Source organism: Solenopsis invicta, chromosome 2, assembly GCF_016802725.1.
Source record: "Solenopsis invicta isolate M01_SB chromosome 2, UNIL_Sinv_3.0, whole genome shotgun sequence".
In the NCBI taxonomy this organism is placed as follows: domain Eukaryota; kingdom Metazoa; phylum Arthropoda; class Insecta; order Hymenoptera; family Formicidae; genus Solenopsis; species Solenopsis invicta.
The window spans coordinates 8297582-8314755 of NC_052665.1; the positions used below are offsets into that span (position 1 = coordinate 8297582).

The 17174-nt window shown below is 36.3% G+C and overlaps 2 protein-coding genes across 4 annotated transcripts in view; one reads left to right on the forward strand and one right to left on the reverse strand.

Moving 5' to 3' along the window:
* LOC105200923 overlaps positions 1 to 17174 on the forward strand; it is a 203611-nt gene that overhangs the window by 119347 nt on the left and 67090 nt on the right. The window contains exon 1 of one of the 2 annotated variants that reach the window (XM_039445800.1): positions 9404 to 9815. The exons of the other annotated variant lie outside the window; for it this stretch is intronic. Coding sequence (XP_039301734.1) covers positions 9624 to 9815 — 192 coding nt within the window. The 5' untranslated portion in view covers positions 9404 to 9623. Of the gene's footprint in view, positions 1 to 9403; positions 9816 to 17174 lie in introns of those variants that run through there. 2 annotated transcript variants of the gene reach the window in all.
* LOC105200746 lies at positions 2232 to 8897 on the reverse strand. 2 transcript variants are annotated; one of them, XM_011168441.3, is made up of 3 exons: positions 8857 to 8897; positions 3202 to 3633; positions 2232 to 3130 (listed from the first exon to the last, which is right to left on the reverse strand). In XM_011168441.3, the coding sequence occupies exons 2-3, from the start codon at positions 3627 to 3629 to the stop codon at positions 2548 to 2550; spliced, it is 1011 nt and encodes a 336-aa protein (XP_011166743.2). In that variant the 5' UTR covers positions 3630 to 3633; positions 8857 to 8897; the 3' UTR covers positions 2232 to 2547. The 2 variants fall into 2 exon arrangements, with proteins under 2 accessions (XP_011166743.2, XP_011166742.2); XM_011168440.3 differs by lacking the exon at positions 8857 to 8897 and adding an exon at positions 4484 to 5019.

Genomic DNA, 17174 nt, shown 5'->3' on the forward strand with positions numbered 1-17174 from the left:
GATTTTATATAAATTAATCAATTAAATTTTATCTGTTTTTATTAAATTGTTATAATTAATAGTTTACATCATTGTATTTATTGCGTCATCACATAATATTTGTAAGTTTTTATAATTAAAAAAAGATTTTTAATCCACAAAAAATAAACCAAAGATAAAGATAAAGTTTTTCCATTTAAAATAGTGTTCAACTTGAGATTTAATACGAATTTTAGCATACTTAATTTAAAATAGACGTAATTTGTAATATAATTAAACAATATATTGCGTATTTAATTATATCATTTTTCTTATCGCTCATCTAGAACATAATCGTTCTTTGAATTTATCTCACTGCATGACAAATTTGGATTTCCCGTATTTTTTACGTATCAACGAAATTCTACTGATTTACATACTGTATATATACAAATGTGGTTATCAATGATTGTAGGATTGTTGGTCGTCGTAGAGTTCACTGCATTTTTAAAAACTTTAAAATTTTGTAGCTAGTAGAGATTTTTGTAGTCCTCTTTACGTAAGGAGGATGTTAAAAATAAGTCATTTTTCTCCCTAAACCGTTACGTAAGTTATTTATTGGAAATTATTATGGAACTCTGTAAAAGCAAAAAATAATAATTATTTGTCTACCAGATCTAAGGAAAGTTGTAAAAAATTGGAATTTATTATTGCTTACTGAAATAATCACATGAGTGTTTTTTAGCTTTATACTATTAAAATAAAATTAATTTTTATAAATCACTTGCATTACCACCTTTTATTCACTTTAATAATCACATTGTGGACGTTGTGGACGCATAATATATACTAATGCAGTAAAAAATTTATTTTTATGTCAAAATATTATTCGAAAAAGATTATTTTTTACAAGTAAAAGTATATTTTATAAAATATTTTTAAAATCTGTTTATTTTGTTACATTTAACAGTGTATAAGATTTACAAACAATTATTAATTTGTGAATATTTATAAATAAAAAGTACCTTTTATAACATTAGTTGATATGCTACTTTCCCCTTCCTTTCCTATCACAAATGCATCCTTTTCCCTTCTTTAGTAAATTGCGTTTTATATACTCGATAAACATCTATCTATAAGATGATTGCTAGAACTCTATGACTAACAAACTTGTGTCCATTATAAGAATTTTATCGCGTTACAATGAGTTATTTTAAGAAAACAAAATAATATTTCACCATTTTCTTCTTTCTTCTACATTTAGGTGAATATAAGTAGAGAGGAGACTGAAATCAGATTGTTTACTGTCTTTCAGTGAATAATACACTGATTCCGATTTAGAAAGTACCACTTAATTTCTCTCAGTGAATCTTTCGCCACTCTTTGATACGATTAAATGCGTTATTGAAAGAAATATCAAAGTTCTTCTGTCGGTGATACCGGTTTTATTTTTGCACTTTTTATAGCATAATAGAGCTTACTCTTTTATAGCTTATTATTTAATAATGAATTGATTCTTTGTAGCTCAATAGTCGAATAGTTATTTTTAATCTTCATGGAAATAATCTACTAATTAGATTTTCCAAATGCTTTACATGTTCTTGTGATACTTATAAAATCCTTATTAAAATTTAATAACCAAATTAATTTAAAATATTATTTTTAGCTTCTCAGTTTACGATAGTGTTTCCAGACCGATAAATTATATCGGCACGTAATCTATATAAAACTAAAAAATATATTTAATAATTAATAAGAAAAATGATTAAGAATTATTTGCTTCAATCAAAAAATGGCACTTCTTATTATCTTTTGTATTATTCACATATCTTATGTTCAACTTATTACTGATTAGAGTTATCACTCACTAACTTATTCTCAAACAACTTAAATACATACTTACGTTTAGATTGGACACAAAAGGGTACTGTAATCTCGTCATTTTTCTAACTTTCTCTATCTTCAGAGTAACTTTCTTATCAGATTTGTTACACAATATACTGGATTATATTAGATTAACAATATTATATAGGAAAAAATATTACACAAAAAGAGAGTATTATAATAATATTTACATTAATATTATACAACTAAAATGTAATGTAAATAAATATTAAGACAAAATACAATTTTAAAAAAATAAATATTTCTAAGGAACGTCACCTAATACATAATATTTTACGGAGTAAAAATGGCTACTGTATCATATTATCACACGAGTTACGTTGAGACTATACCAAACGCTACGTACGTTACGTTAGTTACATATGCTATTTTCAAAAAATTTTTTTTATTGATAATATGGTTAGCCATGCTTATAATTATAATAGTATATTATTTAATTCAATTCCATTTAATTATGATAGGGAATCAATTAATTTATACATCTTTGTGTTATTCTATATAAAGGTCGAGAACGATTGAACATGTTGACATGTCTCTGAAAAACCAAATCATAATTAAAAAAAAAAGATCTTTTATAATTGTATTGATAAATACTAAGGATATTATGTATATACATATTGTATTGCGAGAATTATTATTAGTTTACTACTAATGTAATCCGATATACAATTAAACTCGGTATAATTAATGTTGGGCAAAATCGCAATTGCTCTCATGGGAATATTTCAAAGTTGGCAGAAATATAGCGCTGCATCCATAATGCTTCCACATGCACTCTTCCATCCTATAGTTACATTTATCCTCATGAATTTGTTTGCGGCAGCGTTTCGGCTTGACTCGACAGCCGTATTCGGACCATCTACATTCTATTTGCTCATCGGGATCCAGTTCCGGCTGCGAAGGATAATCGAAGAACCTATCGTCCACATCCGTTTGATAGCTTTTGTAATTGCATTTCTGCTCATGTGTGTACTTTCGCCTCCTCGGCATCTTCACCATGCAGCCGTATCGCCTAAACTTGCACTGCACCAATTCTTCGGGATCACCGCCGTAATAGTTATCGCTAATCGTCGTGGATGCGAGACTATCGCTGATATCGTTTACACTCTGAAATCTGTCTTTATAGATGCAATTCCTCTCGTGAGTGACGCGTTGCGACGGCTCCATTCGTACCCTGCATCCTGCCGCAAAGTACGAGCAACCTACCAAAGAATCGTGATGATAATCGGGCGACACATATTCTTCTCTCAATTGTCGAAAATTACATCTGAAATGAAGATTATGAGAATAAATAAAGATTATAAATTGATGACGATGGCAAGAAAGCTTTCGTTTTACCTCGACTCGTGAAGCGTTCGCAAATGCTCTGGTATCAATATCGAGCATCCTAGGTGAGAATATGAGCAGGGTTCAAGACGATGATTCTCAGACGGCACGGGAGGTACCCAAGCAGCCTGAATTTCATGGTTCAGGAAGGTCTCCATTGCCGGTGCAAGCGGTGCGCTGGGACTGTGATCATGGTGGTGCCGTGGCATGGGCTGCGGCAGCATTATTGACTGAGATGCGTCCGTCTGAAGTGGACTTATCTGCATTTCCAACGGTGCCGAGCACGTGGGGCAGCCGTAGTAATAGGGTTTACAACGATGGCACACGGTATGATCATTGATGCACGAATATCTGGGCGTCAGTTCCATCTCCATGAGGCAAACGGGACAGATACCCTCGGTCTTGAAGCGCTCGTGAAGCTTCGGGTATAGAGTATCCATGTATCTGCAAGGACAGTTATTTAGTGCCGCGGTTCTTCGGTTGTCCTTATCGGTCCTTCGAATCGAGATTGAGACGAATTTACTTCAGTGGAGTACAAGCTAAGCCAAAGAAAAGCCGAGCGCTAGCTCCCAGTCGCGGGTAGATGAAGAGAAATTACTCTATGCTCTCTTACTCGCGCTGGAGCGCGATCCAAGTTGCTCTTTTGTTATGAAGATTTATGTTCAATTCAATATAGAATAATGGAAGACTTAAGAGAGGCGAACGAGGGTTACGGCTAAAGTGCAAACAGGATTAGGACAAATGCGCGGCGCGAGTGTGCCCGTTCAGAGATACGAGATACTGTGATTATTTGATCAAGTGCGTGTACATTTTGGATTTTGTACCTAACGATAACGATCACGAAGAAAACATCGTCGATTCTCCGCCATTTCACCGACATTTGCGTACACATATTATTGCGATTCTACGATCTTCACAAAAGTTTATTTCAAATATTTAATCGTCATTCTTATATATTTTTTATATGAATAGATACTTTTGCTATATAATAATTCATATATATACTGGAAAAAAAAATTATTAAATTTTAATAAATATTTATTTGAATACTCGCAATGAAATATTTACTAAATGTAAATAAATTTTGTTTAGTACAAGAATTACTAATGTAATCCTAATGTAGAATCACTAATGTACCTATCATTTATTATTGAATAAATATTTATGTATAAAATAAATATTTCATTGCAAGCATGCAAATAAATTTTTTTCTCAATGCATACATATTGCATAATAAGTATTAAACATTTTTTTCTTAGATTGAATTATGATTAATAATGGAGATACTACTTACTTTATTTAGCTATCTTCCACTCGAGACGGAAATAGAGGCAAGAATTACATGTACAATGGGGGACGGAAAAAAAATAGCCGGAGCGACACGTACACTTCCGAAAGCACGGGCACCGTGTGTCATCGTCAGCCTGTCACCGTTCCCTTATCTACCGAGACCGATAGCACGACTTTATCTGATAAAACGTTCTGCTCATGATAGAGAACTGTTTCCACGTTTTGCAACGCCAGATAAAACGCTCGCGCCCGCGGACGGGACAATACGGCAAGGGGAAAAAAGAAAATGCTCGCTCTCGTTGCTATGCACTTCGCGTCACCGCGTATGGTAACCACACCGCCTCGTATTTATTATGCTCGTTACATATGCGGATAAAAAATTGGGAATATAAGGTGGGCGTGCTTTTTCGCCGGCGGGTCGTTTTGCTCGCGCCGTGCTTGGAATTAATTAACGATTATTCATACGGTCCCCATGATATTGCGGAGCGTCGCAGAGATTTCTCACGATTTCTCTTTGCGCACGAATTCCTCGATAAAATCAGAATTGATAGTTTTCTCTCTTAGAAATTTTCGTCAGAGACCAAATCAGAATTGATATTTTCCTCTCAGAAATTCTCGTCAATTTTTCCGTCAGAGAAAAATCGACTTCAAACATTATTTGTGGAAGAAATGGAACGCAAGGTGAGAAAATCTCACGTATGTTTGAAAAAAAAATTGCGTTTTCGTCGCCAGATGAATCACAACGCACGATGAATTACCGTTTCGAGTAGCATGAGGTAAGCGTTAATTGATGACAGTTAATTAAATATGAAAAATCGACAGCACGCGTAATTATGATTACATCGTATGTATACGCACGCAGATCACGTGTCGTATTACGTTCACTTTGACGACGTATAATCTCGAAATTAAATCTACGATCGGGTGTCACAGCGTTATATACAGCACTGCGAAATTTCGCTGACCTCGCGTTATTTAATCTTGGACACGATGAACTTGCGTTATCTGCGCGGGAATAATGGGCAAAAGTACGGGGAGATACCTGGTGGTAATACGGAAATGGATTTTTTGCATTTAATGAATACAGTTTTCATAGTTAATCAAATGCCGCAACTACTCTATTAAGAAAGTATTGTCGAGTTAATTAATGGAACGGTTAACATAACGTTGAAATTCGATCAGTATCGCCGGCGCGGATATATATTTAAGCACAACGACGCGACGTCGTGAAAGATGAATTTTTAATCGCTTCATTTCCGATTGGATTACATTGTTAAAGCAACCTTGACAAAACAAAAATAAAAGAACATAATTGCGACAAAATTACGTGTGACGATAGGGAAATGAGAGAAGTTGTTAGAAAACAGGAAGAATCGGATCGTCTCGGTCTTTCGCAAACATCACGTGCGAATATCCGCGAATAACGAAACCAGATACTTTCCGCGTGATATTTCACACCGGATTCCGTAACGACCGTCCCTCATTTGAATCCCCGCGCGTACGTCGCATCAAAGATATAACTGAACGACCCTGCCTGCCACGAGGGTAATACTCGCTGACCATAAGTCACTTATGTAAATCTGTGAGATGGAAACACGCGTCGTGCGACAGTGACGGCGTGGCGACTACGAGGTACCCCAAATTGAATGAAACATTCAGCCTTCTGCCACGATTCCATTTGTTTCGATACAGTTACTTAAAATTTTTTTTTTATAATTTTCAAAGAATTGTTGCCAGAGAAGATGGAGCTCGTTGAACCGCGTAACGACGTCTTCGGATCATTTTTGTAGCTTATTTATTTTTAATATCCCTTTATCAAACTCTGAAAACTCTAAAGAGATTCTTCTTCCTATATTTCTTCGTAGATTTTCTTCAACGCACTATTGCGAGCTATGGAAATATCTGAGAGAACTATTTAATAAATTTTTCTTACACCACTCTTCTCAATTCACCCTCTGCTAACGTACCGAGAAAGGGAGAGAAGAAAATATTACGGGATACAGCACAGTACCGAGAAACGGGACGAAATAAGCCCGCGACGGCATCTCGGTATTCAAGCATTCCGAGTCTACTTTCCCAAGACGTCAATTTACTCTTATTGCACTTTTCGTAGCGATATTGCGCATCAAATTTTTTCCCGGAAAATCTCGCCCGCGACATTTGCGCGATTTCGTTCACCGTGCCGCTGGTGGTTTTGTGTACGGTCGTCTTGTACACGCGACGTGATTATTTATGACGCAACCATTAGCAACATTGAAGTAGCTCGTTACGTTGATAAAAAGCGCTATTGTCATCCAAGCAAAATAGGGCTAAATGTCAGGACCAATGGTATCCTGCAGTTTTTGCATTCGCCTGTTTTTTTAGTTACACTTTGAAAATATACAATGTTACACGTAATAAACAAATTGTAAAATCGTAAACATGAAATTTGTAAAATTATATAACAAACATAAATAATATAGTTAATAGCATCAACATCCTCAGCATTGATATTTAAAATTACAGTAATTATACCGGTCCCTGCTGTGCAGTAATAGTCGTTCCTAAAACTGCTGATTTATCTTTCGTATATCCTTCGCTGCGCTCTATCCGCACATTAGCTTCCTAATCTCCAATCGCCTCGAAAGGCCGTGCGGCGCATTTTAGCGAGCAGTGGAGTATCCCTGATCAATAAAGGAAGCGGACGGTCCTTGTGCAGCTAATCTCGCGACTATACTGGCTTTGTGATTGATTCGAGCATATTTCCAGCTTACGCGCGTACCATGATCGATCTCACTTGAAATCCCATCAGCGATACAGCCGCAATTTGACCCGGTTGGCTTTTTACACGAGAAAATTACCAAAGACTCAAGATAATAATAAGAATCGTAGAATAAATTACTTTCCAATTGAATCAAATGCACAAGTTGGCGAATACTTCTCGCTGGCTTCGAGATTGAATTGAGAATTTTTCAATATCCAATATCGATAATACTTATCTACCTTTGTAGCACAAAGCAAGGCGCAATCAGTCAGTCGAAACAAATCCCCTTGCTTATAAACACCGCTTTTTCTTCCCGAATATCCGACTACGTTCGGAAGGGCGGATTCGAATCGTGCAATATGTCGCATAATTCGACTATTCCTCATACCACCTTTGCACGAAGGGAACAGACTTCAGCGTGTGTAGACACGCGTGTATCGCTTGTAGTTTCATAAATACGCAGTATACACAGCCCCCCTGCGTTGCGCCGAAGCAAAGTCACGGAATCGATTCGGAAGGTATCAGAATCTTGTTGTTTGACGAGAGGGTAGACGCTTTTCTGGAATTGATGGATGCTTCCGTAAAGTTGCATCATATATTACTTTAAAAAAGAAAATGACCAAAAAGCCGTGCGATATTTACATTCTATCGTCAACTATTATTATAATATGTATGGAACGTAGTTGCGTACACAGAATATAAAAGTTTTTATGCTTAAAATTTATAAAATATAATTTTTTAACAAAAATTTGATTAGAAGTGAAAACCATTGTCAATTATGTATTTCCATAAAAAATATACTTTTGATTTGTAGCATAAAACAAACTTCTAATATCTTGTATGTCTGGATTCGTTTCTTGACTGTATATAAAATTAGTTTGTTTATTTAATATTATTCTACTACACAATTTTTCTTTTACACATATTTTTCATACTTAAGTAGAAACAGAGAAAGTTAAACATAAAAGTAGAATCGATACTTTATTGTTATTTTATTTAAATATATCTTTGATCTGATTTTATTAATAACAGATTAGTGAATTTTTCCAATTTTTGGCACAAGTTTACTTTTATTGAAAATGTATCATTGGCAAGTGTTTTTATTTTTAATCAAATTTTCCCTAAAAGATTATAATATTTAGTGAATTGGTAGCAATGGTAAAATAAACTTTCAATATCCTGTGTCTCGACAATTTTATTAGTTTCATGACTGTATCTGATTCGTTTTCATTGTAGAAGAGAAATACGCGGAGAAATAAGCAAAATTTTTTGCTGTTGAAAGTCACAGCTGCGGACTCCTTTCAAGAAATTAAGCACTGCCGTTTTGTAGGACTCCTCGAAAACAGTTGAAAGCTCGACCTGCTTTCTCGCGCGTCTCACAAAAGGAAACTTTTGTATTCACGAGAATGATAATAACCCTCCATAAGCCTTCTTCGCACCTGTGCAGTCAGTCGCGCCTGTTTGCGTCACGAGGTTGTAAACGGGTAGATGTACACGAGTACCTGAGGGATACGACGTCCCGATGCTTCGAAAATGCCAACGTAGGCAAGCCGGGATCGTGTGAATATCCAGGAATAATTTTACATATTTCAACGCGGCTTGTCGTGACAGAGGTGAGCAACAAAGAAGCTTACCTGTTGTCTATGCCGAGACCCGGACGAGAAACATCGCAATGTATGCAAAACGCTTTTACCGAGTGCCACTCCGATAAGATTTATACGGTCGTGTGTTTGGCTTGATATCAGCCGGCTTATCTATTATCTGTCCGCGTTGCGTCTTGACAATGTGATGTAAGCGGCACCCACGACGCGTTCGCGCTCAGGTCGCATCTGTTCTTGTCAAGCCTGTCACTCTGACAAATCGATTATATACACTTCATTTGAGGCTACATGCTGTAGCTACACAACGCTAAATGGTTTCAGTCGTTTCTAATATTATTACGTTTTCACCTTTAACTTATTGGCAAATATTACAAAATTGTTGATGTGAAAAATTAAAAGTGTAATCGATGAGAAAAGTTTCCGACAAAAACAGATCTGCACATGTTTAATAGGTGCAAAGAGCATCAGACTGATCACTGGTAGTTAAAAAAATACTGACATTCCGATATTTTTATGGAGAAAAAAAAGGTTCATTGCAAAGAAGAAAATTGACAAAAAAATTTCGCTAATCGATTTACTGGCAAACTGAGAATAATGCCGCCCCTCGTGTCGTAGAGCTGCAAAGTTGGCGCCACATTTCAAAGCCGAGGGTGAAACCTCGCCAGCAGAGAGCTCCGTTGTCGGGGGCGCGAAGTCGGGGATGCAATCGATTGCGATATATCGCAAGCACCCCCGGCGTCGAGGAGGGTGGCGGCGCTTGCGCTTCGGTGAGCTCGTGCGGATTGGCCGACGATGATGTCATGCGGTGCTCCCCTAGGTCTCTGATATCATCTGCGGGCTTTTCTGCAGTCCACACCGACCACTCGAGCGGCGTAGCCGCACCATCGGAGATATTGCCACCTGTGCTTAACATTCACGCAGTGCTATTCGGTCTGCGCCGGCCGCGAGCTCCAAGTCCTCAGTCCCCGTGGCCGCATCCAGCCGGCAGAGAGGTGAGTCCATTTCAGCTGCTCGCGTACCAGAACCGTGCCGCTCTGTATTCCCGGACCAAGCTAACGACGCGACGTTTCGTCACTGCACGTACACAAGTCGACCTGTCGGTGTAAACATACGTTTGCATTCCGCGTCTATGGTCGTCCCCCGCTCTGACTGACCCCAGTGCAGTCAGGATCTTGACACAAAATTAGAGTAATGAACCCTTTATGAGATGACAGTTTCGATGGCATCACATAAAGTGATTTTATTTTATTTTTTCTCGGCCGAAGAAATCTCGCAGATTTCTCTCAGATGATTACGCGCTTTGTCTCAAGGGCTGTGACGTATATAACTTCTGCAGCGGAAGCTGTATCCGCGAACACGTGGATGGGATGGCGCAATTGTGATAGAATCGACTTTTTATTTTTGCTGAAAAATATTTATGTTTCGATGTGAAATGAAAATTACTTTAAACGTACCTTTTGCGACATATTGAGAAACCATTAATTTGCTTCGTTGACAAGTTGCGTAGTTCGATAATCTTTAAATACTACACTATCGCCAAGATATTTTGTACACTTTTTTTAAACAAATTGATTAATAATTTTTTTTTAAGTACTACAGAAGCATTATTTTTATATAAAATAGTAATAATGATTATCTGATATAAATAATCAATAATATTTCATTCATTAATTTCAAATCTCTGATTTGCACTGACATAAAATTTGCCTCGTTCGCGCCAGTTCGCATTGTCAAAACGTATTTTGGGTCAAACAATCTTTATTTCCGAGAACATTGTTAACCACTGGTAAAACAGTCTATGCGGATGAATGTTGAACAAACTCTGATCTCCAGGGGATAATTGCGTTGGCGTGTCAGCACAATGCATCCCAGAGCGCTAGCTACGTTTCACCGAAGCGTCAATGGGATGTGCGGGTGTTGTATGAATATATAGGACAACGATCTACAGGGTTCAACTTTCTCAGTGTTGTGCTCACACAAGCAACTTTAAAGCCAGTAGACTTTGCGGGATGTTGCACATTGGAAACTACGGCGAGATACCGCGCTTATAGTCTCGATAAATATATACATATGTATACATATACATAATATGTATGCACGATGTGTTGAACGAATTGCCGTTATTTTGTGCAAACACCATTTTAAAAAAGATTTTAAAACATTTTTCTCTTTTTACTTCCTGTCGTTTCACAAAGTTATTTGTTATTTTTGACATACGTAATATAACACGTAATATAACAAAGTTGAAAAATTTGTGCTAAATTTAATGTATATTGCATGTACTAAACGATCCACTCAAATTCTTATTTAATTTAACACAAGATGAATATATTAGAAAATAACATAGATATTGTGTAAAAGATTAACATAAAAATGCAACACTTTGACACAATTTGAAAACAGATTGCAGAAATATATTTCTTTAGTAAAATTAATATTTCTAATTCGTTGACATGTTTACTTTTTATTTATTTATCTTAAAAAATTGATGTTTCAAAACTATTATTTATATTATTTTTAAACTATTAATTTAATTATCGAATTGTGATATTTTAACAAAGAAATATTGAGTATCAATTTAATACAAAATATTCAAATAATATAATTCCATTAAAAATTTATCACAAAAAGTTTAGCAAAGACTAACTTTGACATAAATATATAATGTTTTTTACGTATAAAATCAATTTCAATTAATAACAAATAAATCACATTTTATAATAAACGATGTTCGTGTTTAAATTAATTGTCGAATATTTTTATTATTAAGTAAAAAAAACACGTTTAACATTTAAAAGAAAGAAAATTAATACATTAATTTTTGGTGGTGACAAATCAGTCATAAATAATGTTTACGTATAATTTTTAAATAATATTGAATGTTATCTTTATTATTAAATATAAAACAAAATATATTTCTTAAAATAAAATAAAGTAATATTAGACATACATTTAAAATAATATTGAGTAAGATACATTTCATAATTATTTTATAACGATGCATTATTTAAATGCAGAGAGAGAGAGAGAGAGAGAGAGAGAGAGAGAGAGAAAGAGAGAAACCTTTTATTACACATCACTTATTATACATTGTAATTATGTGTTGAATGGCTACAAGCATGTGGCAAATACCGTTAGCTATTTTTCGGTGACAAAATGTGTAAATGCCGAAAAATATAGAAATATCACAAATGTTATGTTTAGAGAGAAAAACAAAAACAAGAAAGGAAAAGAGAGAGAAATAAAAATAGCAACTCCATTGTCTACAGAAACACAATTCTACGCGAATTCTGTTGGCATGCATGTATGCTTGTTAAATGTACCAATTATGTCGTACAAAACTTTCTGCAATCGGATTGGAGTTGCTTAACACTCAACTACTGGCATGTTCCATTTCAAACAATGAAGCTGTGATTCCCTGTATCAAGTAATAGAGTCGATGGATTCGTGCTTGCAAACCGCAATCCATCTGCGAAACTGGAACGTGCCAAATTAGAGAGTTGAGGTTTCAGTTTATTTCTAATTTCATATTTACATTGTGTAAGTGTAAGATATGCACACGTGTCAAATTAATTTATCTAATGAAGTGCGTAACATCTGAGCAATTGAGACGTTATTATCTTCGTTGAACAGCTAGTTAACAATTGAGTAATTTGGTAACAATTACACAAAAATGCATGGTTTGTTCATATCTCAGCGAAACCAGTTCAAAGAAGCGAAATAACGTTATATATTTTCCATGTAATGGCATATATATATCAACTTCTCTTTGTGTTGGCAGATAATCTGTGTGTGACGTGTTCTCGAGCACAGAGTTATCTCTAAGCACGATTCCATCTTCGAAAAAACTTGCATGACGCAGTTGCGAAGGCGAGATGACGCAAGATCTGTCATTTTCTTACTTTTATTCTTATTGTGTCATTTTTATTTTACATTTTTTTTAATTGTCAATGATTTTCACGTAAATTATAAAATATTTACTTTATTCTTGCGTGATCCAGCGCGAGGATTTTTATTGATGATGACATTAAACCGTAATAGGATTTTTAATATATTTTTTTCGAAAGTGCTTTCTTATAACATCGCAAACGCTATAATGTGTGATCGCGTGAATCGTAAATTCCGATATTGAAGTTAACTTACATATAACAGCGAACCTTAAATGATCACCATCCATCTAAACGTTATAAAGTATTTTCTACTGAAATTCCATGATATGATCGATCGGATGCCCTTCTGCAGATTTTTCATCACTTTGCAATTAATTTTTCCAAGAAAACTGCAGGGTACTTATAATTTAATGGAAAATAAATGACAAACTCTGACAATCTTCAGAAGAGAAGAAGGACGACGTATTTCACATATCATTGTATTAATGCTCTTAAACATTTTAATTTCGATCGCTTTATTCTAAGGATGAGTCATAGTCTTTGTATTTTCGTCGAAAAAAAATTGCTTGTGCACTGGTCAGAAAAGTTGCGGTTAAAACGACATTCGATGGTCTTGGAATACATCGTGTATTCGGACCCTTTAGGCATCGACGGTGAAGGCTCGCGCCATGGGAATATAGCGCGGTCCTCGCTATCCTAGAGTGCCATGAACATATTTATAGCGTTGAGCATGGGGTTCGCGTTCAGGAAAGGCGACGGAAGGACGAGAAAAAATATACGCAGAACACGCACATACACACACGCGCGCGCAGATACGCGAACAACGTTACTGCCAACTCTCACCCTTGACACGCCGAAGCGCCCTTGTTGCATTTCAGGAATGCCACTCTCCTCCTCCACGTGGCGTTTCGTTTTAACTTGTGCCTTCCTTTTGTACGCGATGCCTCTCTGCGGCGCGTGCTTTTGCGGCTTGCTGCCCGGGCCCTCCCTAAATTCGTTCGCGGACCGAACTTTTGAGCGCTCGAGCGTTAAAAAAATTCGTAGTGCCTCTCGAAAAACTGCGTCTTTTCTGCTCTTTTTCCACGTTGTTGTCTGTAAACGGATGGGAGGGCTGAAAGGGTTCGTATTCACCCCTGCGATATGCTTTGCGAGTTTCAACGCGATGTAGAACTCGCAATTCTGTTCGATTATGTAGATACACGCTGAATGCTTAAACGTTATTTTTGCGACGCCGATGGACGAATAGCTGTCATCCCTTAGAGACTTTTGGATATGTACATTTTTAATGCAACAGAAAGATATCAAAAGAGAAATGTCTTTGGTTATTATTTATTGCTTCGGAAATTACTTCTCACGTATCATCGCTGCCAAATTTTGCGTTTAGCATCGCCAAACGTGGATCTGGGATAAAAATAAGGATCAAGATAAAGAATAATTCTGTCCTTAAGATGACAAGATGCGGGACAAAGTAAGAGATCTTAAGCGTTATCTCTTAATAATGACCGATTTGACGAAGCGAGGGATGAACGAAGTGGATAGAGTCAGGAGCAAAGGAGAAACTGAAAGAAAGCTAAAGGGATTGCGATGTGGGCGAGTTCTTCTAGCCAATCAGAAACGCAAACATCGGGGCGCCAGAGTTAAGGAATTTCCTTTCTTCGTGTCGGTGTCTGGCGTTCCGGTTATCAACGTCGTTATCCTTACACCCCTTTCCCCCTTCTGCCCCCCATTGTACCCCTGTCCTTCTTCCGGGTGTCCCTGCTTCCGACAATCCCCGCAGTGCGGAAAGTTGCTCGTGAACTTCGGAGATTCGTCAAATCTTTGTACGTACGATGCGGCTCGAGTTGGCGCGACTCCAAATTTGCCCCAGCGGCTTGCTCATCTCTTTTTTAACGTCTGAACATGAACGACGGAAATAAAAATAGTTGAGTTTATTAATCGAATTCATGAAAGCTCGTTCGCTGTATGAATCAAAAATATACAGACTTGCGCGCCTTGATCACAAAAAGATTCCATCCTGTACAACATCGAGGTGCTTTGATACTTTCAAGACGTTCTTATTTTATGTAGGGGAGAGTTGCTCAATGCGTACTGGTCGCTCAAATTATATTTTATTTTTGTTTATATTTTTACTTAGTGTTACTAAATATAAACAACATTTAATATGAAATAAATAAAAAATAAGCAATGTACAAAGACGAAAATAGGCTACATCTTGTTTTGTGTGTTAACATTTAAAAAAATGAGATATTGAGATGTTAATTTTTGATCAATTTATATAACTGATAGTAATCATGCAATTTTATATTGAATTTTTACATTCATTATATATACATATTTGTTATTATAAAGATTAAATTAACGTTTTTTATAATCTATTGAAATTTTTGTAAATTGTACCATCACAAATTTTATTACAATAATGTAAATGTAAGAATAATAAGTGATAATAGTAAAACTCTAATAATTTTGATATGAATAAAAATATGCAGTTAATTACAAAAATAAATAACTCAGAGACAGTTTAATTTCAACGTCCTTGCTTTTTTATTGTTATTATTTATTATTAAATATTGGATTTTTTCGATAAGCTGTTAATAAATATCGATAAGTTAATAATTCCGCATATTTAATATTTTTTTCAACAACCAATCAATTAAATAACTATTACTTTTTGCAGCCTGTTGACAAAAAAGCTTATAATTAATTAATTTGTTATCAGTAAAAAGTTAAACATAATTGGTACTTGAAACATCAAGCTACAACTAACGTTCATTTGCACACAAATCAATATCAAATGGAAAATGTAATAAAGTATAACTTGAGTTGTAAGTATAACTTGAGTTGTACTCATTCGCGGCAACTTTCCGTAATAAACTTTTACATAAAAGAGAACGCGATAAGAGAATAATTTATGATACAACATGTTTATCGGTGAAAAATGTACGAGCCGCCTGTCGAAGCTATTATTAGTTGCTAATTGCCGCTCATCTACTTCGTTTGTCAAGAATGATAATGACGGCTAATAGAAAGCTATAGAAAGCGTGACGCGTGACGCCCACGTGTACTTTATTGCGAAATGGCTGAATCAGCCTGCGCTATTTTAGGCGTGATAATCAGGCGTGATGTCACTCTATTGATTTCGGTGGGCGGCAAAAGCGGCGCAATAAAGTGCGTGAGTCATTGCGTCCCCGGTGCAGTTGCACGGAGATACCATAGAGGGGCTCGGCACGAAATCGGAGTCTTACGGGCCAGATCCAGATTGATGTGCTCGCAGGACATTCTTAACGTACCGTGTAATACGGTTTTTCCTCGTGTCGACGTACGACCCGAATCGATCATCCGAAATCGGTCTGCTCGTGCGAACTACGTATTTCACTTGAATTCAGAATTCCGATTTGCTCGATACACCGAACGCATGCTGCATTGCGTGTATCTTGCATCGAAGCTATTGTTTTAATCTAAAATTATAATTACACAGCCACACAAAAAAAAGTGTCATGTCCGAGAGATTAGACCCATGTATCCCTATGTATTTTGAGGCTCTAAAACCAAATATGACTTTAGAATTACGCCATCAGATCAGGATTTTTTTTACTTTCAAAAAATTGCCAAACATTCTTTAAAATTAAACACTATTTAGCCCAAAAAAAATCCTGATCTGATGGCGCAATTCTGAAGTCATATTCGGTTTCAGAACCTCAAAATACAGTAATACATGGATCTAATCTCTCGGACATGACACTTTTTCTTTTTCGTGTAACTGTGTTATTTTTCATACGGCAGTACGGCACCACGTGCATTCTCTTTTCAATTTTTATAAATTACGTATAACGTCGTCGTCGTGTTTTTCGTATTTTCGACGACTTCGCTTCTACTGTCAGTTGTTCGTAGAAACTTTCGTCCGGTCTTCTCAACAACACTTCGAAACATCACGTTTCACATTGAATCAAATCTTTTGAAAAAGTTTTCTATAACAGAAGTTATTGCTGATCGAAGACTCTCCAACGGACATTTTATGACAAAACAAAGTTCGTCATTATAATTCTAGTTTTTATGTATTCCAGTGAAACACAATAAACCAACTGTTCTTTCCATAAAAAAAAAACTTGGAAACATACTGTGAAACTCATAGTATAGATATCCGAATAATCTTGAGACTTCCAGATCAATGAGACGTGCAACGACTGTCATTTGAAATTCGCTTTAAAATTATCGCGCGTTGCAGCTGCACCCGCGGAGTAACGTCGCCGGGGGCGACGGCTTCTTTACGTTCCGGCCGTTTCGCTTTTACTTTGCGGATCACGTTAAAGCAACCGAGGCATCGTGCGAGCCCTCAAAAGCCCCACGTAAAGGGAATTATCGCAAAGACGACGAAAGCAAGGGAATGAGGCGCGGGTTAGCGATGGGAAAGGGTAAGGCCCGCAAGAGCAAGAAGGTAAATGCGGGCAATCCGGCGAGGGA